At 26.4% G+C, this 24,802-nt stretch overlaps 1 protein-coding gene across 3 annotated transcripts; it reads right to left on the bottom strand.

Annotated features, from left to right (window-relative positions):
• Positions 1-1,982: 1,982 nt before the first annotated feature.
• LOC145838392 (uncharacterized) lies at positions 1,983-14,512 on the bottom strand. Of its 3 annotated transcripts, XM_082945973.1 has the most exons (17): positions 14,395-14,512; positions 13,898-13,916; positions 13,142-13,192; positions 12,234-12,340; positions 11,687-11,720; positions 8,389-8,439; positions 7,998-8,060; positions 7,589-7,633; positions 7,461-7,507; positions 6,079-6,140; positions 5,755-5,771; positions 5,406-5,501; positions 4,168-4,296; positions 3,423-3,485; positions 3,180-3,262; positions 2,641-2,799; positions 1,983-2,105 (listed from the first exon to the last, which is right to left on the bottom strand). In XM_082945973.1, the coding sequence occupies exons 1-17, from the start codon at positions 14,494-14,496 to the stop codon at positions 1,995-1,997; spliced, it is 1,239 nt and encodes a 412-aa protein (XP_082802099.1). In that variant the 5' UTR covers positions 14,497-14,512; the 3' UTR covers positions 1,983-1,994. The 3 variants fall into 3 exon arrangements, with proteins under 3 accessions (XP_082802099.1, XP_082802100.1, XP_082802101.1); XM_082945974.1 differs by lacking the exon at positions 3,423-3,485; XM_082945975.1 differs by lacking the exons at positions 11,687-11,720; positions 12,234-12,340; positions 13,142-13,192; positions 13,898-13,916; positions 14,395-14,512 and adding an exon at positions 8,896-9,133.
• Positions 14,513-24,802: the final 10,290 nt, after the last annotated feature.

The raw sequence follows: 24,802 nt of genomic DNA, 5'->3' as shown, positions 1-24,802 counted from the left end.
AAAAACATAAAGGTTTGATAAAGTACCACTTGAATCGTCAGACCACAAACTTTCGGTAGACTGAAACCCGGGTTTGGTTTTACTTGAACTCGTCAGCCAGCCGCAACGCAACTGAAAAAACGTGCAGTCGTCAACCTTCAAACAGTTTTACACGTTTTACCATGAATATACCATTTGAATTAAACTGAGTTTGTCTCACGGCATAGTGCAGTGCACACGAAAGTCCAGGCTCTGATGACTTTCGCCGGTGCTTTATTTATGTTTAAAAATAATAACTTTGTGGGTAGCAATTATAAGACTGTTTTTTATGAAAACAAATTTTATTTCACTGTTCTAAAAGTTTAAGAGAAAAACACTGTTCATTAGTTTTAAGTGTCTTTTCTTTCTTAAATTTGTTACGAAAAATTTCATTATAAGAAACTTTTAGAATTAATAAGTTTGATTTTTTTATGTTTTTGCAAACCAAAACTTTATAAAACAAATTTTTAAACTTTTTTAAACTTTTTTAAACAAGAAGTCTTTTTTTAAAGACAACTATACAAACAATGATAAGTTTGTTTAAATATTTAAAATAAATCTCAGTTACCATCTAAACATTTGTTTCATATATAAAGTTAAAGCTTTAAACATATATATTTAATATAAAGTTTTTTTAATGTTAAAAATATTAAAGTTCAAACATTCATTAAATTTGTCATTAGTATTAGTCAAAACCGTCAGAAAATAACTTTATTTATTATTTTAGTACAGTGCATCCGCATTTAACCGGCTGTGTTGGGCAAGCTTTTTTTTGTAAATAAGGCCGGTTTAGCCTTTGACCGGATAAAAATAAAATATTGTTTTTTTAATAATCTACCTAATTAGTATTATACAAATTAATTACATGCTAATTTTATTCATTATGTCCCTCTTCAACGAACCAAACAATTAAAATTCTCAGAAAAAAAAATACTTTGTAAATTTAACGAAAATAAATTACATCGTAAACAGTTTAACTAACATCGGAGCTCGGAAGGAAAGAATCGATGTTCTTTTGACATAACTTTTTTGTTTCTTGGCATAAAAATCACTGAACTAGAAAAATTGTGAAACACTTTCAGGTGTGGTTTCTGATTTTTGTTTTATACGGCCGGTTGTGTATTAATGCTAAGGTATGTCCTGGCAAAATTCTTAAATGCAACCCGTTACATCGCAATTGTTAAATTGATATTTGGAGTAGCCCTCGGTTAATATTCTTATACTTGTGTAACGAAAAAAATATAAATTGCAACATAAATTTTATTTTATAAACTATCTTTTTACTTTAAACTGCTTGCTTAGTTATTAAAAAAAAAAAAAACAGACATGTATTTATAATAAAGCAGCGATTTTAGCTGAATTTAATAAATCTACATCTCGACTAAAATTGGTTAGATAAGCAAGGAACCGGATAAGTGAGGACTGGATAAGTGAGGAAGCACTGTACTCGTAAAAATAGATTAATTTTTTTTGTGTTATTTTAATACAAAAAAGACTTTTTATAACTTTAATATTGAAAAGAAATGGTTTTTAGTCATAAAATCGGTAGAAACTTTTAAAAACCATGCTATCTTTTGAACAAAAGTTTTTTTTATTTATGATGTAAAAAAGTTTTTAAAAGTCTTTTAGAGTAAAGTTTAGTAAAAACATATTGTAATATAATTACTCTAAATACGCCCAATGAACATGCCAAAATTAATTTGGCTTTCACAAACCTTTATAAATTTAAAACAAAACTGTTTTTTTTTTAAATATTTTTTAAAGACAACTTTATGAAACACCATAATGAAGTTTAAACGGCAGCTTCAAAAGCCTTTTAACTGTTATAAAAAATAAAAGACAATAAATGAGAAAAAATCGATAGAAAAGACAACTGAATTTTAAACAAAGTTTTAATTTACAAACAACTTGATTTAAGTTAAATTAAACAGCAGAAATGAATTGTTTTTAAAAGTAACAAAAAACAACAGTTTCTTCTAAGAGAGGGGTTTGAGGAAAACTTCGCCGATGTTGTCTGCCAGCTTCAGTTTGTATGAAAAGTGGTGCTCGATCAGGTTTTTCGCCGATTCGTACGTCTGCTCGTTCTCCTGTTGCGTCATAATACGGTTATTGACTGTTTTTATGTTTTATAAAGTTTAGTTTTTTATTTCATGTTATTTAAGAGCGTAAATTTTTTCGTTGAATTTAGCACAACTTTGGTTTGTTTATAAGCTTATATGGAGTTTTCTATGCGCAGCTAACGTTAAAAAACAATAAACTGTTTTAGTTTTTTTTTTGTTGAACAAGTCTGATGTATTAATGAATTAAAATACAGTAGCTTTTTTAAGGTTATATTACTTACAATAGCCAACGCTTTTAGATTGAACTTTCAATTTAAAGGAAAATGTTAGTGTCTACTTCAGCATGAAATAGAGATAAAAAAGTTAATTTATCATTATAAATTAGTTTCTTTTAGGCTAAACATTAACAACTTTTTTCTACAAAAGTGTCGACACTTTTCCTAATCGTTTTTAAAAACGAGTTAGTAAGAGTAGTTTAATAAATTTACCTTTTATTTACTCTAGTTGCAAGTATGTTTTAATTGATTACATTTTAAAGATATGAACGCTTTAACGTAGTTACCTTTATGTAACCCAACGCGTACTTCCCATCTTCCGGCCTCTTCCTGATCTTCAGGTGCGACACCTTAATTGTCATGGCAACCCTGCTCACTATGGAAACGGAGTATGGGTGCTCGCCACTTTGGGTTGTGTTGCCGGGTCTTACTATGAAGTTTCCTATCTGTTAAATTATGTTTGCTTGTCATAATAAATTTTCAACATGATCAGATAGTAGGTTTTAAAATAAACTAGGATACTTATATAAATAATAAAATTGTTTCGGTTTTTATATATGGTTATTGTTTAAACATTTATAGTTAAAATTATTAAGTTAATTAAAGATTAAGTATAAGTTTTTATCGTCAAAATAGTGTTATATTGCACTTTGTTTTTCTCTACTTATAAGCTAAGTATATTAGTTTGAAAAATAAAATAAAAATTAGTAAAGAAAAAGTACCTACAGTTCAAAGTTTATGTCATCAAAAATTTGCTTTTAAAGAATACTGCTTATAAAATGAAAAGTAAAGTTTTCAATAAAAATATTTTTGCCAGAAAGCGTACCTGCGGGCTTTCAAGCCGCTTGAGCATTATTTCAGCTTGCTTTCTATCCATGTTTTTGAAGTATGTTTGCTCTTCCATATTGTCTGGGTAAATTGTTAAACAAAGATTTACATTGGGCTTTTTATGAGTGCATGTGTTTTAAAAGCTGCATACCAAGAACTTTAAAGTCTTTTTATAAAGTTATTACTCTTAATATTTTTAATTATTAAAGTACTTCTAAATTTAATAAAAAATCAATCATACTTTTTCTGATAGGAGAATTAAAAAACGGCTTTTTTGGGCTGGTTGGCTTCGGACTATTGGTAACTGTTTTATTAGCAATAAAGTAATTAAATTACAAAGTTAATTTTACAAGATAAGACTTAACTAATCACATGATAATACATACTTGCTAAGTAGAGATATAACAAAATATTTTTTAAATGTTTAAAAACTATTTTTCAAACTTTATAATAAAAACACACATATGCTATACTGCATTTTTGATTGAACCAATTATATATTCTTAAGATGCATTAAGTAAAATTTTAGTAAAAGCTAAAAATAAAATTTATGTATGATTTTACATTAGTTGTAGAAAAAATTACTTCTTATTCGTTTTCTATAAAAGTTGTTAAATGATTTTACATAATATCTGTCTATAACCGAAAAGTCAGTAGATTGGCTTATGTTGTTGTTAACACCGTTGACTTGTTATAAAAAAATAAAATAAAACTTTGATTTTTTCCAAAATTTTTTTTTTCAGACTTGATATTTTAAACTTTGGTACAATATTTATATCTTATGCTGCACAATGATAAGTTAGGCTAAGTGTTTTATAAGTATACGGAAGACGTCTCAAGTATATAGCTTTTTACAAAACATAGACAACTTGAGTATGTCCTTAGAATTAAAAAAAGCTTTTTTAGTAAAAGTGCATAAAATCTACTCAAACCAAGTGAAAAATTTTCAAAAAAAAAATTATCTAACAATCAACACAGTGAACAACCTTCTTGAGCGTTTTGGTATCTGTCAATATTGTTGAGCTTCGGAGAATTGAACATCAGAGGTGAAGCTTTTCTTTGAAACTTGTTCGCATTTTTATCCTCTGAATTTTGAGAACATGAATGCGAACAGTCTAAGAAAAAAATTGTCGTGTTGTAATTATGCTAGCTTCATAAGTTTAAAGTGTTTCTTAAAGACCAATAAAAATATACATTTTTCAAATTTATGATTCATAAGAATTTAATAGTTATGCTTTATGCTTCCTATCTTTATGTGTTTATGTAAAAAGCATATAACTGTGAAATAAAGTTTATAAGTCGATAATTTGAATAATTTCTTTAAACATTCATAACAAAACTTGGTTTATTAAGCTTTATTTAGTTGAGATAAAAAAAATTGTTGCAAAGTTTTTAAACTATTTTTTACAGTTTTTATCACAATGTTTAAAATGAGCTTTGATGAAAAACAATAAACCAAAATTACAAATTAATAAACTATAAGTTTTAGGTTTATTGAAACTATAAATGTCAAGTTTAAAAACTATTGCTAATATCTTTTTTTAATAAAAATAAAAACACTTTGAATTTTTTTACAGAAAAGCGTTTAGATTCATTATAGATTTTAAAACCTTGGAGAATTGTAGCAATCAAATTTCAGAACAGCATATGCGTCAAAAAATTACAAATAGGTTGTAGAATTCTGGCTGAATAAAACAGTCGTAAACGAAAACATATTACGCGATTCAATGTATGTAAAAAAAGTACCAGCATTTAATCGAGTTTTCTAGTTCAATGGGTTCAGTTAAGTTATTATGTTATGTTATTAACGAATTTAAAATTTTAAAGAGGAAATAAACGCACTAAAATAACTAACATTTAGTTATTTTAGTAAGTTAGGGTTATATAATCAGCACTTTAAAAAAGTTATTACAATTTTTTTTTCAATAAAATATGTACTGTAGGTTTTATTGACAAATTAATGATTATAAACGTTTCTTCAAAAAGAATACTATTCATCAAAATGTCTTCAAAATAAAATTATATCTATAAAAGGAATTTATCTTTTAAATACAACATTACATTTAAAAAAATATTACTAGTAACTAAAAGTTTAGTGTTTGTTTTTATAAACCTACAAAAACTTATACTTTTGTTTTAGAAAAGCTACTAAAGCCGAGTTTTATTTTGCTCTACATTTTCAGTAAATGTTTCAAGTTAATATTGAAGTTCGAACAATTTCAACCTGGACTCATCCAGCGGCTGTCCCCAGTCGACTTGTTGCTTTTCGTGCTGGAATTTCGCGAAGAAGGGGGAGAAAGGTGGACAGCTCCCATCAAAACTGAAATTAGATAAACAAGTTTTTGTGTGCAAATTATTAAGTTGATGAGCGAAAAAAAAGTTGTTCATTACAGCCAAAAAACAAAATTAAATATTTTTTTTTGATTTACTTTGAATATTGATTTTTTTTACTTACTATTTTAACAAACATTTTTGTACAAATTTCTACATGAAAAAAAAAATCATAGCATTTCTGTGAGTACACATAGACGATACAATTAAGTATTTTTTAATATTTTAAAAGTTAAACTCACAATGTCCAGAGTGTCGTCTGCAAAACCAAAATCAATAGTTTATGAAAAGCTAGTTAGTTATAAAAAAAAGTGTTTTAAAGTTGTGATTTTTTTTACAGAAACATTTTAAAATATAAACTCACGAACATAAATACATACCATTAAATGAAGAACGTTTTAAATTGAGTAAATATTCAAGCAGTATTTTTACACAATGTTAAGAGAGTAAATACTATAAACTACATAAAAAACTTATGATTGTAATGAAATTTTGTACATGTTATATATCTACCATGTTACGCAAAACATCAAATAATTTTTTTATAACTCAATTAACAAACGAACTTAGTAGCCGGGTTTGTGGGTGGTACGTATTCTGTAGGTTCCTCGTAAAGTTCCTCGGGTTCCTTGAAAAAGTTGTGTAATTATATAACAAAATAAATTTAGCAGTTATTATCAAGTCTGCTAAATATTAGAATACTTATTTATCGCAACTTATAGTATTAGTTTTAATTCAGTCGCAGTTTAAACAAAAGTAGTTCAGTAACTTAGACCGTAAACTATTTGTTTTCAGTTGCAAAAGTACTCGCACTGTTTTAAAATAAACGCAGAAAAAAAAAAGAGAAGCTTTTGTACGTGTGCAATTTACACAAATTAAAAATGTATACAAAGATAATTTACCACTATACGGAAGACGATGAGATAATAAGTTAAAAATATTATGAATTTTATTACAAGGTATGATTATAAGTTAAAACTAATAAAATAATTTTCATACTTTGTAACAAAGAAAATTTTCAAAGTTAAAAAAAATTCCAAAAATAAAAATTATTCAGAAATGCCATTTTACAATAGAAACTGAAAATCATGAGCAAAAACGATGAGTCATAAGAAAGTATGTTTTTTTTAGAAATTAAGATTCGTATTAAAACTTAATTTTTCTGCAAAATAAATGAAAACTTGTTTGCCGATAATACTTAAAAACGATACACGTGCTAGAAAAAAATACACTAAGTAACTAAAGATTTATACTTAAATTTTTGGAAAAAAATAAGAAGACTTTTTAGAAAATTTTTGTTAAAAATGGCTAGACAGTTCATTCTAAAAGCACATAAACGAACTTGATAAAAAAATTGAAGATAAAAACTTAAATTAACTTGAATATTCTGAAATGTTTTATAAAAATAATAATTTTACTAAATTAGCTTTAGCATAACACCAAACTATCTTCATGAGTCATCATCTATTATGCAACGCATTTGCCATAAAAGTTAAAGCGTTGATTCTTATTTTGAAATCAAACTTTAATTATACATTTAATTTTGTAGAATTATCATTTACGTACCTAACTCTGATTTGAAAACTTGTTAGCATTAATAAAATAATTTGGGCAATAAGCTTTTGAAACTAAAAGTTCACATTCTTACATCGTTCTATCACTTAATTGTTTTTTGTTCAGCAAAAGGTTATTTAGATTTGCGAAAGTTACTTATAGTCAGCGACCTACGACGCAATCAACTTGGTTTTGGATACATGACTGAAAAACAGCCACCGCCTAGCTTAGTAGTAAATCAAATAAAACAAACTTAACATTTTTCATTTATTTTAGGCTAAACTTTAGTAGAAAAAACAAAAAACGTTTTACATATAATTAAAGTTTTTGACAACTGAAAAACAAAATAGACCCCATAAAAATTTTAAATTATTAATTTTGTATTTAAACTCACAGTTGGGTGGTAGGAAAACGTTGGATGTCTACATGGAGGTCTTCTGCCTAGAAAAGTATTTTTAATTTTAACCAAAAGTAGAAAAATTATTAGTGGTAAGAAAAAAATAAGATTAAAAAACTACTTACTTTGATTCGTTTCTTGAGGAAAAACATTCGGCTGAATATAAGTTTCTGTTAAGTTTAAGTGTAAATAAAACTTATTGTTAATTGATATTAAATGTTATAAACAACAACATAATGTATTTTCATAAAACAATTAGTGTAGTTGTTTGTTATAAGTTACTCTAAAAAATATTAATAAACTTTAATTTAAAATAAAATAAGTTTAGAAACGTAAGAAAAACTTTAACTTTATTTGTTTATATAAAACTTTTTTAAAGCTTTGATTTGAAGTTTTTCAGCGTAAAAAAGTTTGCTTACTGATTATAAAGTTTTTTGATAAAAGAGTGAGTACTTTTTACGTGATACAAAAAGGTTTTTAATGCATAATTGTGGATAATAATTTAGCAGGGATAATGAGAAGTTTGCAGCTTACCATCTCCATCTAGTGGTGATCTTTTGAACTCGTTGGGTCGTCCTAAAGGAGGAGGCGGTAAAGCTGTACAAAATTCAAAAATCAAACTATGTTAGGAGACATACATGTTTGTTTTTTATTTAGCATGCTTAGAGCTAAATATTTAAAAAGTAATGTTCTTGTTATAGCTTTTCATGAACGTAGTAAATACGTGGTTTGAACGGACAAAACAAAAACTTAGGTTTACAAAAACTAAAAAAGAAATATTATTTGGATACGACCCAAATAAAATTTCAAATTTTATTAATAAAAGTTAATAACTAAAGATTATATTGAACTATGTTAAAGTTTAAGTTTGATGGCTATAAAACAACACTTAAAATAAGAGTTTAAATTTTTTTTTTGTAAATACCTGCTGGGTGAGAAAGTTTTCTTTGATGTGGAAAAGAGTTGCTGGTCTCAGCTGTTTATAATTTGTTTAAATGAATAACAAAACAAAAATTGTTCTATAGGTTCAGTAAAGATCTGTACCGTATTGAAAGCAACAAATTAGAAAAAAAAAAAACGAAATAAAATAAAAACGAAGCAAGACAAAAATAAACGAAATAGGGAACACACAAACATACAACTTAAGGGTGACGTAAGAAGAGGTCAAAATACTACGTATTTATCTGTTATGATGACAAGAAAGGACAAACAGTTAATAAAAAACTAAATTTTTTGATAAAAAAACGTTTATATTTTATTGATTTGAGGTTAACAGAGATACGAGTTTTAACAAAGCTGACTTTTTATAGAAAACATTTTTTATAGAAAAGTAACAAAAAGTTTTAAATGCCAGACCCAAACATTTATCTTTATTAACTTGGACACAAACTGCTTGCAGGGCTAAAAAATATGAGTAAGCCAACGTTCGTACTTTTTACAAACGGAACAGGGAACTTTCCCCTCGCAGAAACGTTTGAAGCGAGCGAGTGGGGTTTTGGAGGTCTCCTGGGAGGAAGAGCGTTGACGTAATTGTCTTCGCCGTTCATTGCGAGGTAGAAAGATTCACCGTCGTCGTCACAGCTGTCGAAGGTGTCGAAACTCTGCATTTTGTGTGGATGGTTTTGAAATTGTTTTTGGAAAAGTTTTCTTTAGTTTCAAGTTTATAATCACTGTCTGTAGAAATGTTGAAATACTTTCTATCAAAAACTAAATGTCGTAGAAAATTTTGATAAAGCTATTAAAAAACGAGGCTCAAACTAATAGAAAGCTGTGTGAAACTTGGATAAGTTATGAGGAATTTTGTTTTCAATTTAAAAAGTAGGCATAAAAAATAAAAATCTAAATAAAAATATAAATTTCTAAATTTTTTTAAGAGAAAAATATCTTTTACGTACCATAAAAAAAAGACCTCGACTTAAAGTATCTTTTAGATTAGTAGGTTGTCAATCAAAATAAAAACTACCTTTAGATGTAAACAGAACAAAATATTTAAGAAATACTTATCAAAAGACTTAAACAAAACAGTGCCATAATAATAAGTCTTTCTAAAATTAATTTTGGCATGTTTTAAGACGTTAGTAAATTATTATGTCGCAAAAATAATACTTTTTAAAGGATAACTGTATTACAAAAGTTTGAACAGCAAAACTGTTAACGAGAAAATTAAATTACTGAACTTAATAAGTATTTTCTTAGATTTGTATTTAAATCTAAACGTTTTTGAAGTTTTTTTTCAAAAAAATTATAGAATTTAAGTTATAAGTAACTTTTTTGAATTGGTACATATATACTTATTTAACTAGTTGCATAAAAAAACAAATGTAAAAAAACTTTGTTTAATTATACAACTAGATAAATATTCAGCTGAAAATTGTTTTTGAGCACAACTGACCAAAACTTTATAATAAAACTATAAACTAATTAAAATAAAGTAAAGTGTTATTTTAAAATATAATTTGCCTAATTCTTAAATTATGTAAGCGAAAATCAATAAACTTCTGATGAAAGGTAACTAGTACAAACAGATTACAAGACATCCTCAGTATAATCTTTAAAAACAAACATGTTTGCTTTAAACATTTTAACCTTGATCTTTATTATTGTTTGCCAAGTATTAAAAAAAAAGTTTCTGTTTCATAAATGCAAAATTGTACAAGCCTTTGTTAGATTGATAAAATAAAACTTTTTTTTTTCATTTAAACGCTTTTAATTTTTACAAATAAAGTTTAATAAGAAAACTGCCACAACTTTAGTTGTTTACTATAGCAGTACTTTAAACTAGAAAGTGCTTTTTATCATAACATAAAAGTATCAAGAAAAAAAGATTTGGCTTGTATTAGTGTAAGACTTTCGATTCAACAAAAAATATATTTTAAACTAACTAAGTTTTTACAGAATACTAAAGAAAACTTTGAACTCTATATCTTTGATTATCGTAAAAAGAATACGTTTTCAAACAAATTTACTGATGCTAGTAAATCAGAAAAAGTTAATACAAGTTGGATAACACTTTTCTATCAAAAACAAAACTTATGAATTTTAATAAAAGCTTCAATGTAAAATAGTAAAAAAATAAATACAAGGAATCGATAAAAACTAAAACACGTCATTAAAAAGCTTTCGGTTTAACCTTTTTTTAAATTTTGTCATGACATTAATAATCCAGTGCAAACTGATGCGTTTGATTGTTAACTATGAAAACGTTTAATACCAAGAAAAATGATTCTTAAGAATATAAATACTAGTTTATTAAAATTTCAATTTTCTTCTGACTAACTATTCACTTCACAAAGTCTTTAAGTTTTTTAAATAATAACGTTTACTTATTATAACCTGGAGTTGCATAATAGGTTTTTGTTTTTGCCTGTGCAAAAATAATATTACTTTTACTGTTACTATACATAGACTTAATTAAAAAATAAAACAAAGTTTTTTAAAAGAGAAAGCAGTTTAAAAAAGAATAGTTTTTATCAATAGAGAATGTATCATGACGTTACAACAAGGAAGGAAACTAAGAAAATGTTGAAATGAAAATTAATATAAAGTACTTACGATTTTTTGAAAATAAAGCTTTGAATTTAAAAAAATTTAAAACAAGCATTTTGACGTTATAAGACAAAAAAAAAACCTGTTATTTTAATCATGCTATGACTAACTAAACATCTTGCTTAATTATATAACTTGCTTAATCACCTCAGTTAATCATGCACAGAATTATTCACAAATGCTAGTCATAAGTTTAGTTAACTAATTTTGTCTTTGATCAGGTAAAAATTTATCAATCGACTGAGAAATATGAAATTCAATAAACAAATAAAAAATGTTAAATAAGTTAAGACTATCTTGTTATTTTTACAAACTAAAACTTTAGGTGAAAACTTTAGGTGAAAACTTTAGCTTTGTAAAATGAAACTGTTAATTAAAAATACTTAAGTTTTATTTTTGTCCCGTTAAATTTAAGTTATTTTAAAAGTATTTATCTACATTCTACAAAACAATAAATGCAATGTATGGAGTATTACGCTTAGACATGGTGTAAAAAAGGTGATAGTTTACTTTTCATGCTAAAAAATTGTTTTTTACTTCAAAATTAAAACGAGCTTGATAAATGTTACAATAAACACAGAATGATTTTGATTCAAGCATTTAAACTTATTCTAAATTTAAAATAAAGACGTAAAGTACGTGAATTAAAACATAGTATAACCAAAAAAAAAACTTACCTTGATTTATAGATCTAGTATCCCTTGGTAACGTCTAAAAAAGTTTTTTTTTTTGTAAATCAAACTGAACAGAACACAAAAAAGAATAACAAGTTTGCATAAATAACTAAGTTTGTAGTTATTTATAAGTTTTTATAACTAAAAAAAGTCTAATATAAAATCAGAAAAATATTTTTTTTTTGTTTTTTATAAATATGTAACTAAAAATAGAAAATAATATTTTAAACAAATTCTACTTTTTACATCTATGAAATTAAATACGAGAACAAAATCATTTTATTTGTTTTTCTTCTCCCAACGTCATCATTATCGTCTAAGTAATTACCTTGCTTTTACAATTTGGTTTAACTCAGAACTTAATTATCAAGAACAAATTATATATACCGTATAAAGTATTAATCTTTCCTACGATAAAAATTTCATGAACCGGTTGTGTGCGTAATATTAAAAAAACATTACCACTAAATATTTTTTCTATCAAAGTAAGAAGTATGTTCCTTTAAATTTGGTTAGTTTATTAGACAACTTTTAATCTACAAAAACTCACAAAAGAAACTTTCATGTTCAAATTTATTTCTTCGTATAAGCTTGAGTGTTCTTGCTTTACTGAAGATGATTTTCTTTGTTTAATTGGATTCATACCAACATAACTTTCTGTTAAAATTTTTTTGAATATCAAATAGTTTACTAACATAAAGTCTAGATTATTTTGTCTATTATCACCAATACAGTTAACTTATGATTATTTAGTTTTCTACAGTCCTCGACTAATTTTGATGTAGTGAATACTGTCTATACTACTTATATTGACTAAGAAAAATAAAAAAACTTATAAGATTACTAATTTATATACAGTATCAAAACTAATTAAAACATATCTGGCTATTATCAAGAGAACTTTTATATTTAAACTTGAAACACTTATTTTTTTTTTATGAAATTAAATTTTATTAAAGAAAGTGCACAAGTCAGAAATATGGTTTGATAAAACTCAACTAAAGTATTTGAATTTTTATTTGTACTTTTTGGTAGCAAATAGAATTTCTTTACAAATTAAATTCATATAGTACTATATTAAAAATTCATAAAATCCTACAGAAACAAAAAACTTTGATATTTTTTGATATTACTTTAAGGTAAGTACTTCAAAATAAAGTTTTTATTGATTATTTAAAAAAAAAAAATCTTACATTTATGTACTGATAATAAAGTCTATGGCTAGAATTAATACAAAACAATCAATTACGCATGCATTGAAAAGTGAATCTTTTTCTTAAAGTTATGTAATTTATTTAATTCTTACTTTTGTAATTAAATAACAAATGATCGAAAATATTCAAGCATGCTTTACAAATTACTAAGTAAATTTCTTGGTGCAAAATGTGTAAAAGCAAGTGAATAATATTTTACAGATTTATAAAGTTTAAAACGCTGAAAACTAATCAAGTTACTTACTTGCTTTTACATATTGACCAACATCTGCAACTAGATAAGGGTCTTCAGAATCTGCAATAGTACAATAGAAAATATGAAATACATGTATGTTTTTTAAGGATTATTAACACTTCAAATTAAAAAAAAATTGTAAACCTTTCAAATTCTCACTAAAAGTAAACAAAGTTACAAACCTACATATAAAAATAAATAAATATTTTCGTTCAAACTAATAGTGCAAAACCTTTTAATTAAGAATTTTCACAGTTTATTGTATTTAGTGAATTTTTAATGAGCTATGCACATAAGATCGTTAAAAAAGGTAAAAATATACAAAGTTTTAATAATGTGTTTGCTATGAATATGCTATGAATTTTTGTTACACATATTGTTTAAATATGTTAAGTACAACTAAAGTTTAATTCTTTATAAAAAAGTTACTAAAAACTTAAAATTACTAACAACCTGAAAATTTTGCAATAAATGCATTAATATATATAAAGAAAAAAACTTTAGTTGTACCTAACATATTTAAATAATATGTGTTACAAAAATTACTACAAGTTTCTGTGTTTTTCTTAAAACAATTTAATCAATAAAATGTTTAAAGACAAAACAACTTTTCATGCAAGCTTTGTATTGCAAAACAGGTTTCCTAACTAATATTTTTAGCTAAAAGTAATAAGTATATTGTAGTATATGATAACAAAACAAATTTGTTTTATGTAAACTAAGTATGTACAAGAAAACTAGAAAAAATCATCAAACATAACTTACCTGGACTCCACGGTATGTCCTGTAATTAAAAGTTAACTAGTTTTTAAATTTAAATGAAATTTTACTCAAATTAGTTTTGTTTGTAGTTGTAGTTTGTTAAATAAACAGCGTCTTCTTAAAACAATATAATATTTATTTAAAGTCTTAAGATTTTAATTGTAACAATAAAAAAAAGTAGAAAAAAAAAGTTGCCTAAGCTTTTACAGACAAATTTTTCGGAACAAAACTAAAATGGTTTTGTAGATTTATCTGTTATAAATATTCAAATAACATTTAGTGTTTACATTTTAAATGAAAAATACTGCTATAAATGAGTAAGTTATATAGAACGGAATGAAATTAGAAAAAAGGAGGCTATTCTTAAACCACGTTGATACTTACTTGAAACTATATAGTAGTACTAAAATAAAATGTAAAAACAGCCTAACTTCTAAAACATTCAGTAATAAAAAATATGAACTTAAGCTGACCATTGTCATTGTATTAACTAAACTAACCTGATTCAGCTCTAAATCCAAACTTGTTTCACCTTCGGGTAAAATGTCGACGTACAAACCACTTTCAGAAACTTGGTCATCTGACGTGCTAACTTGTGACATTGCCTCGTTAGCTTGTTGTTTTGTTATATAAGCCGGGTTAGTTTGGTGGCGGGGCGACCAAAACTGGACCGATCTTGAAGGAACGTTTTTAGTTCGTGGCCTTGTTTCAGGATTATTCTTATCGCTGAATATTCTAATTTTGTGCAGCCCTTTGAAAAAAAAGCTGTTTGTTTATTTTTTATTTTTGTCATTTTGCTACTTATTTTATTTGGACTCATGTTAACAAAGTAAGTTTACACACTAAAGTAAAGGTATATCTTAAAGTTAAGTTTATATATAAATTAGTTAACACAGCCCAATATCAAATATATTAAACTTGTTTTTATTATTATGTATAAAACAGTTCGATTATTAAATTAAAAAAAAGTAATAAACTGCCCTTTGTATGAATACAAATACACATTTGTATTATGGAACATATCAGCTGAATTTGTTTTTTGTACTTTAATAGTTATTAATAAATAATTAAAATAAAACTGTTGATATAAATTTAAATTAAATTAATGTGGTATAATAATGATTAAATGTTTAATTTTCTTTTAGAAAATACAACAAACATTTCTGAGAATGACGTTTATAGTTTAAAAAAGACAAATCTTTTAAAATAAAAATTTCAAAACTTTTAGAAATTTTAGTGGAATTTAGGATAGTTAAAAATATTTTTGACTTCATAAAAATCAATATTTTTGACGCAAACGGTATACTATCAAAATCCACCCGCGTTCAAAATCCATCCAATTTTTTTACATTTTCTTTATTTACTAATTTATTTTATATGTTTTTTGATTTTTTTAAACTCTATTTTTTTATTTGTCACTATCACTGTTACCCCTAACCCTTACCCTCGTTCGGTAAGCGGTTCTCGAATTTCATTGTGTGGATTTTGAACGCGGGTGAATTTTGATAGTATACCATTTGCGGTACCTTCCAAGTTTTAATATTGACTTTTATGAAGTCAAAAATATTTTTAACTAACACTTATTGTGGATTTTGAACGTGTCCCACCGCAAACTATGTGTGTTGTACTCCGTTAACTTAAAAATTTCCAAAATTAATAAAAAATGCATTTTTTGTCGTTACTGTTTCAAAACTTATGGTAAACAAAACGTATTTTTTCAGTAATTCGGTAAAGCAAGATCTTACAAACATACTTTGTGCGGTTCTGTCAACAGGGTTTGGATCTATGTACACGTCGTGTTCTGTATCTAATGAAATTTTTATTTATTATTTATTTTAATTAATTTTATTAATAGTTTAAGTTTATATAAAAATTTATTACTAAAAAAACTGGTGAAATGTTTTCTTAAAGAATTTAGTAGCGTACAAATAATTTAAAAGCAAGTTTTAAAAGTTTTATTAGCTTTTTATTTGTTAACGTTTAACAATAGCTTACATTTCAACTGGTTTATTTAAACAATTTAAGGAAAAAAAAAGTAACTCTTGAAATTAGGATAACACAATTTTTTTTTTCTCAGTTTGAAAAATCTAATCTAAAAACCTGAAGTAGAAGTGTTTCGATACATGTTTTGATCTTGCACTTGTTTGAGTGGACTCATTTTTGCGTATCCTTCTGTTTAAAATTGAGGTAAATACTAACAATGTTGTTTAACTATAATTTTTTTCTCTGGAAGAAACATGTAACATTTTAAGATACTACTTTAAAATAAAAAAAAGTTTATAAATCTAAAAGCAAAATTAAGACTGTGAGACTAGAAATTAATATAAAAGTTTGACGTAATACGAAATGAAAGGCAAAAGAACAAAAACAGCTGTAGTTTAATTAGGTATCTTTAGCAATATAAAGTACATAGTAATGCTATAAAATATGGACAAAACTTGGTAATTTTTTATTCATTAAAAAAATCCAAATTTGTTATTGAATTGTTAACAATTTATCAAATAAGTTATCAAACTTTTTTTCGAAGATTTTATTAAAAATACTTAAGCTATTTTTACTTATAATGATTAACAAAACTATCTTTGAAATAGGTTGTATTGATTAAGTAAAACTTTTATATCAAGTTAGTTGATCTAGCTTGTTAAAATACCATTTAAGAAATAAGGAACAATTAAAAAAAAAGTTTTTATTCAAGAGCTAGCAAAAGTCTGCTTCTTATTAAAGTATAAAAAACTTGTTACAACAAATGCTACATTTATTGAAACTTTTCAAAACGCTTTTAAGAAGAAAACAAGCATACAAAACTTTATGTTTGTGGGAAAGGTTGTAACACTAGAACAACTTGAACTAAAAAAGTTTAAAGCGTTTATTTGTTCTACTCTTAAATTAAGTATGTTACTTATCTGATACTTTGATTACTTTAAATTCTACTTTTAATGCTTATGTATTAGTTTTAAAATAATATAAGCAAAACTATTTTGTAATTTAAAAGCTCATTTATGTATCTTATATACTTAAAATGTATTTTATATTTTATGTATAAACAAGCTTCAAAAAAAAAGGTGGTTTCGTTACTATATGTAATTTTTATGAATCAAAATTGTTTAACATCATTATAAAGTTGTAAGTAACAAAGTTTTTAAATATTATAAGTATTTAAAAAAAAACTTTAACTTTTTAATAATAAAATCTAAAGCTTTAGAGTTATCATAACCTATCTTTTCAATATTTTTTTTTTCAAATTACTAAACTTAGAACTATAAAAGTGATAAATTTCTAAAAAGTTTTTGAAAGCTTTATTTGTTATCATAAAAAAAACTTATAGTTGCAACTAAAAACATTTAAACAACTTAGTTTCTAAGTTATGGAAATAATTACTCAGTAAATTATTGACAAGAAAATTCTTTGATGATAAATTAATGTATTGTGACAAAATTGCAAGAAAAACAATATGAATAACAAAAAAATTCTAAATGTACCTATAAAATTTTATTATATTGTTTTAACCAAAACTTGCCAAAGTTTCTAAAATAGTTTATTATATAAAATTTTAAAAGTATTGTCTGTAGAAAAAAAAAAAAACCCATAGAAATCAAAACTTAATAAGCAATCAAAAGTAGAAAAGTAAACCTTTTACTATGTATAATTTGTTTTTAACTAAATATTTCTCAAAGAATACTTTTTCAACTTGGAAAAAAAATCTTTATACTATCATTAGTATATGCTATAATCTTATTTATCATGTATCATTTAACTACTTTTTTCTTAAACGAATTTTTGTTTATGTAAACAAAAAAAAATACCTTAAAAAGAATCAACAAAATAAAAATAACAAACTTACTTTGTGAGTCTTTTCTTACTATTCCGAAAATTTCGTCTTCTTCAGGCGAGCTGTGCAAAAATTATAATTAAGACTCAATAATTTTTTTTCTCACTATATGAATATTGCCAATTGAACGATAAAAAACGCTTAAAAAGATTGGTCTAAGGACATGGCGTGCGAAAAACCTTTTGGTTATCCACAGTAAAGTAGTCTGGAAAAAATTGCTATATCAAAATATGGGCTAAAAAACATTATGTAATTACTTTAATGTTCTTTTTAGAAAGCAAAATAGCATTAAAAAAAAAACACTTAACAACTGATAAAAGTTTGAAAACATAGATAAAAAAATCTAGCTAGGTGTGAGTTATAAATAACTTATATTTTTTATAAAGTGACTATAGGTAATTACCTAGGTATATTTTAGAAAATTTTAGATATGTATTAAAAAGAAAAACTTAAATGATTTATATTTTGCTAGATCGATTTTTTGTTTAAGTAAGCTATACTTACTAATAACAGCATTTATTTCTTGTAAAAAAGATTGACGTGAAATTTACTTATTAAAGTAAACTAACTTATTAAAGTAAACTAACTTTGTACTCCACATTTTATTTGACTTTTTAAAATTATCAAACCTGCAAATTTTTTCAGTAAAGACACTAAAAAATACTTTTGTAAAATTTTAGAAAACAATTTTATATATTTACAATATTTGTATACTTTTTAAATAACTTCATAAATTCAAAAAAAATTAAAGCTCAAGTAAAAAAAGTTAAAGTTTTGTTTGGCCACGAGAAACAAAACTTTAGAAAAACTAAAAAACTGGTAATAAAAATTCAAGTTATACCTAAAATAAAAAGACATTCGTTTATGACTGCTATTTATAAAAGTAATAAATTAGTAGCTCTTTAATTTAATGCTGTATAAGGGTAGTTTTTTACGTAAATTAAGATGAATCATCAGCTTTAAATCAGGTAGTTAACGATAAGTTTATTAAAGTCTTAGTTTATCAAAAATAAAATTGTTTAAAAAATAAACACCTGCTACAAAATAAACAAAATATTCTATTTTAAATGACAAATATATCATTTCTTATTACCAGTTTCTTCTCAAAAATTCTTATCAATTTTATTGGACTTGCTTTCCAAGTTACTTCGTTTTTGTTTTTCTAATTTTGTCAAAAATAAACTATTGTTTCTCTTAAGAAAAAGAAATAAAGTTAAATGTTCTATTAACTTTTGTCTATAACTAATAAAACTTGGTGCAAATGACATTTTCCAGCAAAAGTTAAAAAAAAGATCCCTATTGTTTTTAAGTGTTTGTTAGTTTAAAATCATAATAAATTTTTTTTTTGTACTATTTTCATAGCTTTTTTACACGAGCTAAAGTTTTACTAATAGAAAAACTTTTTACGGTTTATAATATTATATTAAAACTACTATAATAAAGGAAAAAACATCTTATTTGTGCACACAGCAATGTGACGTCGATATTTTTTATTTCAACGTAAATGATGGTGTGAAACAATTTTTATATGGTATCAACGCAGTTTATACAAAGACAAAATTAAACATTTGTACTTCTGTACAAAACCTTTTTTATAAAAAAACATAGCTTTTATTAAAGTTTAGGCGTAAAACTGTTTTGCATTTGAATTTATGTGATTTCAGTTGGTTTATTTAGTTTTTTTTAAACTGAAAACTAAGTTATTCTTAAAAGTTTTTCAACTTAAAAAATAATTATTTTAAAAACTTTATAAGAACTAGGAATTGTACAAATAAAATACAAATTCTTAAAAAAAAAAGCCAATAAAGAGAGTTATTATTTTAATGAAACTTATACGCAATGGATAATCAGTTTTAAGATTAACGGTATTCTTCCTTTAAAGTACGCTTTTCTTAGGTATGCACTTTTAGTTAAATAAGCACCTTTTTACATAAAACACGTTGTGTTAAATTTCTATTTTAATTTAAAATTTTCAATAATAAATTTTTTTACCCTAAGTTTAAATGTTTTCGACAAAAATATTTTCCTCAACATATTTTTTATCGAACTTATTTGTTTACACTTATGTCTAAAAACAAAACGGTTATTTGCTTTTTTCCAAAAAGTTCAAATAGATATTAATTTAATTCAAACTGTGGTCTTAATAAATACCAATTGGTAATTTACTTTAAGCTAGTCTATTTGTTAAAAGCTATAGTTTCCTCTGAAACTGCATGGTCAAGTCGCCGGGGAGCAAAAACAGTTTGACTGCGGCTGTTCACTGTTGACCATTTGATGTTATAGGATAAACACTAAGCTAGAGCGGCAATGCGTCGTTGAAAAGGAGTTCATGATCAGCATTGCTGGAAGGTGTCGAGGTGCACTTGCTTCGAAACTTTGCGACACTAAACCTTTTTTGTGCCTCCTTCTTTGCTTATTCTTGCCGTCGAATAGGGCGGTCTTGGCTGCTGATTTTTTTTTTGCAAATTTGAATTAAAAAAAAAACCTTTTGAACTAACTTAAATGTAACAAATAGATTTCGCTTTATTTAAGACACATTACTAATAGTACGCGTAAAGATTACGTAACATAAACTTGAGTGTAGTTACAAACTATATGAGTAACTAACTGTTTTTTAAAGTTTAAATATATTTTAACAAACAGACATAAATAATTATATCAGTATACACAGACTATATAAAATAAGGTGAACTAGTTTTTTTTTCATGTTAACTACTAGCTAGTTACTGTAAACTAGTTGAAATAAGATTTCATAAGAGATTCTTAATATACTTGTAAAAAATATATTCAACCTTAAAGTTTTGTTGACATTTAAACTAGCTATATTGAAAGTTTTAAAATTGCAAAGTTTGCTTATATTTATTGTTTTATTTGAGTTTGTGTTTTTAGTTTAGTATAATCTAAAAAATTGCACAAAATATTTTAAAAATCAAAAATATAGTTTTATGGTTAAAGTAGTACCAAAAACTTAATATAACTTAAACAAATATAAAAGGAAATATAAAAGTTAAAAAATGTAAATTAAACAGTATTTATAAATAGTTTACGTTAGAATGGAACAAGTAGGTTTTATATTTTTGTTTAGTTTTCAATACATTATAGCCTAAAGTAATTTAACTGAAAAATAGTCATTTAAAACCTAGCTAAATATTAACGTAAAATATATACTGCTTTAGAACAATGGGAAAATAATATTTATCTCTATAGTAATTTGTAATTTTTTCTTTTTTTTTTAAGTTTGTTCTAAGCTTTTTACGCTTCTTTTTTAGGTAATAATAGTTTAATAGTTCTTTTGTCTAATTATTTATAAACATTTAAAGTTATTTTTCACTTTAAAGTTAACAGTAATTCTTTTGTCAACAATTTTTGGGCATAGTTTTAATTCTAATGTATTTAATTTTGAATGAGTGTTTATGACAACATGAAAAATTAAACATGTTATCAAACAACAAGCAGGTTAACTAATGTGTACGTTGAAAAATAATGTTCTCCTTAACTTGAACTTTGAGCAGTGATCTGAAGTTCAAGAAGCCAAATTTTCCCAAACAAAGTTCAACAAACCAATGGAGCGAAACATCGTGCACGTTCTGCAACGGCGGGAAACCGACAGCTCGGCTTGCAACAACAAAAACTTTCCCGCCAAAAACTACTTCAACGCGGCAATGATGACGAAAATGGAAATACGGAGGACGCTGCCCATCGGCCACCGCAACTTCGACGACGCGGTGAAGTACCTGAGCTGGAACAGCGCCGGGGAGATCTTGGCGTGCGGGCAGCCCAGCAGGGGGGTGAAGCTGCTGAAGCCGTTCGTGGAGGAGGCGGAGGCGTCGGGAGTGACGCTGGAGGAGAACGAGTTCGTGGCGGACACGGTGTTCATGCCGCGGTTTGAAAACTTGCTGGCGGTGGGCACCACCAAGTACTCGTTCAACTTACTGGCCACCAGCTTCACCGAGATCAGCTTCGCCAGCAAGGTGAAACTGTGGGACGTGAGAAAGGAGATGGCGACGATGACGCATCGGTTCGACGATTTGTTGCAGCAAGTGGTCACCTGCCCCGCGCTGCCCAACAACCTGTGGTTCAACCTGGACTCGGACGTGGTCAGCATCGCCGAGGCCGACGTCAGGACTAAAAGTTACGCGTCGCTGAGGCTCGACAGCTTCGCCAGCCGCGAGCTGACCTTCAAAAACTGCTTCGACGTTAATCCGGTGGACGGTGACACGATGGTGGTGGGCGGAAGGAACAAGGTGTGCTACTACGACCGGAGGATGCTGACCCCCGACCCCTACAAGGTCATCGATCTCAGGCCGCTCAGGGGCGTGGACCTGGTGGTGGCCAAGTTGAAGTACCACCCCGGCGGACGAAAGATCCTGATGACGCTCTCCTTGGGCTTCCAGCACTTGATGTCGGACGTGAGCGACGCGAGTACCGAGAACATGCGGTCCTTCCAACTGCGCGACCCGACCATGCTCGGCACCATACTGCGCAACCCGAGCTTCCTGGGAGCCGAGGGCAGGTACGTGATGTTCGATACTTTCTTCAACGACTTCGTGGTAATTTTCGACAGCCGGGATTTCAGCTACCTGGGCAAGATCAAACTGCAAGCGGGCTCCAACTCGAGCACGCAGAGCTGCCCTCACCCCCACTGTTGCGTCATAGCGCTCGCGCATCAGGCAGTGGTTCATTTCGTCTCGCCTACGTCATCGGCGTCCCAGCAAGTTTGATTTCAAAGACGTTGTGAAAACTGTTTTGAAACAAAAGGAGTTGATGAAATCATTTTACTAACTTTTTTAGTTTGTTAAAATTATGTCTGAGATCCTTTTTATGTTTTTTCAATAAATTTTTTTAAATTATTTATTTTCTTATTATAGTAAGAAAAACTCTGTAATGATAAATAACTTACAACCTGCTGGACGTTTTTTAAGGTTAATGCGCAGAAAATTCATCGTTTTTAAAAATATACTTGTGGTATAGTTTACACACTGTATGAGTTTATAAAATACACGAAATTTAACTACTAGCTCTTAAATATGTTTTTGGTACTTTTGTGTCAAGTGCGATTTAGTTTATTTTTTTCCATTAGCTGGAATTGGAAAAAGTAGTTAAAGTTATGCTTTCTTATAAAGTCAAAAAAATACATTTTTTCTAATTTTAGTTATAACAGAGTTTTTAAAACAATGACTACTGATAATTCGATTTCTTTATATTTAGTATTAAATGTTTTTAACCTTGTTGTTAATTAGATTGCTGTAGGTTTTTAATAAATCACAATTATTTGTTTTATTGTTGATTATATTACATAATCAACTATTCTGAATCATAACATTAAGAATTCTGAGTTTTCAAAAATGACTTTTATTAGAAAAATTAGACAAAAGTGTTTTTTGAACTACATCAAGTCATAAAAAACGATTTTATTCTATATACTTAAAAAAAGTTACAACCGTAGTATGAAAACAATCGCGATACCATGGTGTTATAGATATACTTTATTACTGACTAAATATTTAAAAAAAGAAATGAAAATTGTAAAAAAGACAAAATTATTTTTTTAACAATCAAAAAACAAGCAGCAAGTGTGTTAATTATCCTAGCTTCTTTTTAATTAAAGAAGTTGTTTTAATCTAATCTAAGTGTTTTATACAACTAGTTGTTTAAGTATAGTTTTTATAGTCAAAATATAAATATATTTCATGTTAAAACTTTTTATATAACAAAATTCTAAGTTCTTTAGACTAAATAAGTGTTTTATTGCTTGTTTTTAATCAAACATGACTGCTTCATAAAAGTTATTTTAATTAAAAAATTGTTTAAAAAGTTAAAACAATTATCATTAATAAAGCTTACAACCACATAGTAAAAAAAAGTGTTAAAGTAAAATGAATAATAAAGTATGTGATACCTTTTCAGATGCATGGTTTTTCTAATTGAAGTAAATAAACACAGCTACTGAAATTAAAAAAAAAAAAAAATTTAACATAAGTCTTAAGTTTTACATTTTAAATATGCTGAACTTAAATATTTATCTAAACATGGCTATTTTTAAACTTGTCGAAATTTTTGATACATCATGCGGAGTTGAAAAGACATTACAAAAATATTCAGAAAATTTTGTTAGTTTTCAATTGAAAATACTTTTTACAAGTTTGAGTTTAAGTTGCTTTCAAGCCTTTATTTTTTGTATACAACGAAAAGCTGGTAACAATATTTTAAAATGAGACCTGATTAGTTATTCATTTTCGCTGTAACGGTAGATTATTATTTATCAAACAGTTATACTTTAATAAATATTATTCAATTTAAATACTTTTTTTGCAGCATTTATATCTCCTTGCTGATTCCAGACTTTTAAGATAAGAGTGTATCTTTTTTACAAACATTTATGTTTGTTTAAAAATCAAAGTATTTAATTTAAAACGAAAGTAAATTTTGTAATTTATATTTGATATTGGGTAGAATTTTTATTAAATAAGGGTGCTACCTGATGTGTTTTCAACTTTAAGAACGCAGTAGTGTATAAACCTTTGCCTCGTGTTTTTAGTTTACACTTAAATATGTCTTTATCAGAGTTAATTAATTTTATATGGCATTAATAAGGGTATTTAAGTCAGTTTTTAAACTGTTAATACAACTTAGTCTTTAATTAGGTCAAAAAATTATACTATGTGAACGCATTAATTTGTTTGAGTGTTCAGATATCAATTACAAAAAAAAACAAGAAGTCTATAAAGTTTTTATGTTTTAAAGTTATTTATTTTTGTAACTCAATAGAATAGTTTAACTTCAAGTTGTTGGTTTAATATTTTTGTATTCTAAAAGATTTTTTATGTGTTAATTTTTACAATAATTTTTTAACTTTGACTTAGTCACCTGTCTCTGTAATTTTAACTACACAAACAGATAAGCAAACCTATTAAACAACACTTGGCAACTCGGTTAGATGAGTTAAAAAGACAAAATGTTTATGTTTACAAAGGACCTTTTTTTTACAGTGTGTTTAAATGTAATAAATAAAAAACTTTTGCTGCAGTCTAACTATTTTGATTTTATAGCTTAAATGAAAAAAGTAATATACCTGTATG

The sequence above is a fragment of the Thalia democratica genome, chromosome 6, assembly GCF_965202585.1.
Source record: "Thalia democratica chromosome 6, ktThaDemo2.hap1.1, whole genome shotgun sequence".
In the NCBI taxonomy this organism is placed as follows: Eukaryota; Metazoa; Chordata; class Thaliacea; order Salpida; family Salpidae; genus Thalia; species Thalia democratica.
This window is presented reverse-complemented; position numbering and strand designations above follow the sequence as displayed.

What these genes read in the sequence shown, in the direction of transcription:
- LOC145838392 (XM_082945973.1), bottom strand. Translation starts at nt 14,496, where the DNA reads ATGTCACAAGTTAGCACGTCAGATGACCAAGTTTCTGAAAGTGGTTTG. An exon ending in CAGCCGCTGGATGAGTCCAG is followed by an intron (nt 4,297 to 5,405) that starts GTTGAAATTGTT and finishes TTTTTTTCTTAG; the next exon opens with ACTGTTCGCATTCATGTTCT. An exon ending in ATACCAAAACGCTCAAGAAG is followed by an intron (nt 3,486 to 4,167) that starts GTTGTTCACTGT and finishes CTAATAAAACAG; the next exon opens with TTACCAATAGTCCGAAGCCA.